The sequence below is a fragment of the Echinococcus granulosus genome, assembly GCF_000524195.1.
Source record: "Echinococcus granulosus chromosome Unknown EG_S00172, whole genome shotgun sequence".
NCBI classification, from domain to species: Eukaryota; Metazoa; Platyhelminthes; class Cestoda; order Cyclophyllidea; family Taeniidae; genus Echinococcus; species Echinococcus granulosus.
The window spans coordinates 49,426-52,522 of record NW_020170552.1 but is presented as its reverse complement, the minus strand read 5'-3'; the positions used below and the strand labels follow the sequence as shown (position 1 = coordinate 52,522).

The window sequence follows — 3,097 nt, the reverse complement described above, 5'->3', positions numbered from 1 at the left end:
TTCATGCAGGGATTGGTTTTGGATTGATCTACCTCCCAGCCATAGCGACTGTCGGTCACTGGTTCAAACGTCGGCGACCTTTCGCCGTGGGATTGGCACTCTGTGGCAGCGGGGTTGGCAGCATTGTGGGAGGTCAGGTTCTTCCCCTTCTACTTCAGTGGTTCTCGTGGAGTGGCACTCTCATTGTTCTCGCTGCCTTCTGCATGCAGTGTCTGGTGAGTGAAACCTATAGCCGCGTTTTTAGACCCTGTGTCACACATATGTGACACTTATTTCCTATCCACTTTTAACAAGTTTTTATCCCCAAATCGTGTCTCACACGTCGATCTACCCACCCGTATTTTAAATACAGGAATATGAAGGGTAATTACAATTCCAGAAGGTGTTCCACTCCATCCACTCAGTGATCGTGTAACACCTAAAGGTATTCCTCGTTCTGCAAACCACATTCTCCCTTTTCACGGTCGCTGTACTTTCCAAGGCACCTCCTTTTATCCACCCAATCACTTGACCTACCTACGATGACATGAGAATTTGCCGAATGATCACCAATACTTGTTTGAAGTCCACTTTCCTCTCCACCGAATAGTAGCAGTTTTCAAGGTCACGCAAGACCACTTTGTTTTGCTTCCAAGTGTCCTCCTCCAGCCAATTGCCTTGTGGTCACAGGATTATCCTCAAAAAGAGGCGCATTCCTTCAGCGATGGAAAGCTGTTGAAGGGCAATTGAGAGGTTTCACGACTGACAGTGGCGTGGTATTGAGTGACCCTCGTCCTCCAAGTTGGAGGGCAGAGCGGGGCTGAGGTGGTGGGGGGCTTCAAAGCACACCAGCCTTGCAAAACCTGTCACAATTGGACCCGTGATGTGGTGAACAAGAGGCCTGGGTGGTTTGTCCAACAAATCGGTGTTATCAGGGCAGCAGACCTCCGTCATGGGAACAGCACGTGAAGTGATAAACAAATCCAGTCACACACACCACCGTCTTGGTAAAATGGACCCACCGTTTGGCGATAAGTCACACACACACACACACGCACACGCACACACACACACATACAAACGTGTCTCTATGAGCGTGGATTGAATGCTAGGTAGGTGGGATGTTGTACAACCCTGCAAACTTGCCACTGCCGATCGTGAACACCACACCGTCTGCAATCAACTAGTCAGACATGCAATTCCCTCTTCGACCCCTCGGAACTCGTTTCACCTCACTTTACTTCAAATCACATGTCGACACACTCCTTTTCGTGCCTCAATTGGAAATTTTGACATCAAAGGCAGCAGCGACTGCAATGTGAGGCACTGAGAGCTGTCAACAACACTGACTGTCACTACTTGTGACTGCAAATAACATCTGCACGAGGTTGGACTCCTCAAGTCGTCGCATCCCACTTCCATGTTTGAATGCGATTATCAGTCAGGCTGGTATTCCTCTAGTCCATTCGGAAAGCGCGGATTACTTCACCCTCACCACAGCAGCCCTCCAATTTGTCAAACAGCTGACACGTTCGGGGCTGATTAGAGAGGGGAGACCAAAGGGTCGCCTTCAATTCAGTCGCCTCTTTATTCCATGCCTGTGAGTTGAGGTGGTTTTAAAGTGACATTGGTAGTTAGTCAGACAGAAAGCTGGCATTGCCAACACTTGTGGAAGGTTAAGTGACCTTACTTCCATAAAGGTCATCCCTGACCCGCCAGTCACGACCACCTGAAGATGCAGTTCATCAGCCCACCCACATGTTGTAGCCAACCTCATATCCACCTACTGGAGCTTCTTCCTCCCAACATGTTGTTCTGCAGTCCAGGCACACTCTGATGCCTTCACCACAAATCACACCAATCCAATGGAAGGTGGAGAGCACTGAAAGGAACTACTACAGGCCGGTTTCATGAGGGTATGTTCAAACTGGTGATGCCGAGGTGACGACTGACAGCAATTGATTCTGTCCAAATGTGTCACTTGACCACCTTTACCGAGCAGATTGCACAGGCCTGTAATCGCATCGAAGAGGTGTCAAGACGACCACGTCCTCATCTTCGTCGTCGTCAACATTGATGAATGCGTTCAAGAACAAGCCATTCACTGATTCCTCACAACCATTGACAAAGGAAGTGTTGAAGATGAGGTGGAGAGCTGAGCACGACTGCTGGCTCTAACTCTTACAACCCTCTCCTTTCCAGGACAGTGACAAGATCAGTTCAGAAGGACGTCTGCACTGAAAATGGTGACCTTTGCTCCATGCACGCCATGTCGTTGAGGTATCAAGTGGGCGTTCAATGATGTCGCGATTCACCCTCCTCCGAAATCCGCTGCCAAATCACGTCCAACCACTCTACTGCCATTCCACCCACTGACTGATTGACTGACTGACTGAATGATGCATTGACTGAACAAGTGGGAGGGTGGGTGGGTGGGTGGGTGGGTAGATGACTTTGAATGCTCAGCCAATTCAACTCACACCAATTCCTACCAAACTGTCCATCAATCCACAATGTTCCATCCAAACGAATTCGACAATTTTTGGCTTCTCAACAACCCCATCTACACGAACCACCCACACATCGTGTCCTCCTTCTCAAGGTCACGTTTACAATGACCTCGTTGGCCTCTCATGATATTGCACACTTGACAAACTGACATCGCTGACATCGATGTTCAACGTGGAATGGATGGGCAGTTGACTTTCATTTGAGGGCACACGTGTGCTATTCTACAAGCAGAAAGCACCAGTGAAGTGGTTGATGAGGTCGTGCGGATGTTCACCGCTCGCATGCAACACGCTGTCGTCCTCATCACACTGGTTTTCGATCACACCTTCAACGAGTGCATGTTGTGAAAGCAGTTGACACATCCCCATCCACCTCAGGTGCTGGTTGAATTAGCACCAGTCGTAGCAACGGCAGTCGTCGAATGGTTGTAGTGACTCCTCTCGGACCGTTTAAACCAACCAATCGAATCAGTGAATGCGGCAAAGGCACCTCCTTCTGGCTTGTTAGGTGGACAAAAGGATGGATTGGCAGGAGATGGGTGGACGGGAGGGAGGGAGGACTTGACTGATGCTTTGATTGACAGATTGGTTGGCTCTGCATTTTGGCA

The 3,097-nt window shown here is 49.3% G+C and overlaps 1 protein-coding gene across 1 annotated transcript in view; it reads left to right on the top strand. All coding sequences in view use genetic code 11, as the record gives it.

The window, feature by feature from the left end:
• Positions 1-3,097, top strand: part of EGR_09870 (Monocarboxylate transporter) — a gene marked incomplete at both ends in the record, with an annotated part of 21,969 nt that overhangs the window by 7,671 nt on the left and 11,201 nt on the right. The window contains one exon of the mRNA XM_024499119.1: positions 10-215. Coding sequence (XP_024346465.1) covers positions 10-215 — 206 coding nt within the window. The remainder of the gene's footprint in view (positions 1-9; positions 216-3,097) is intronic.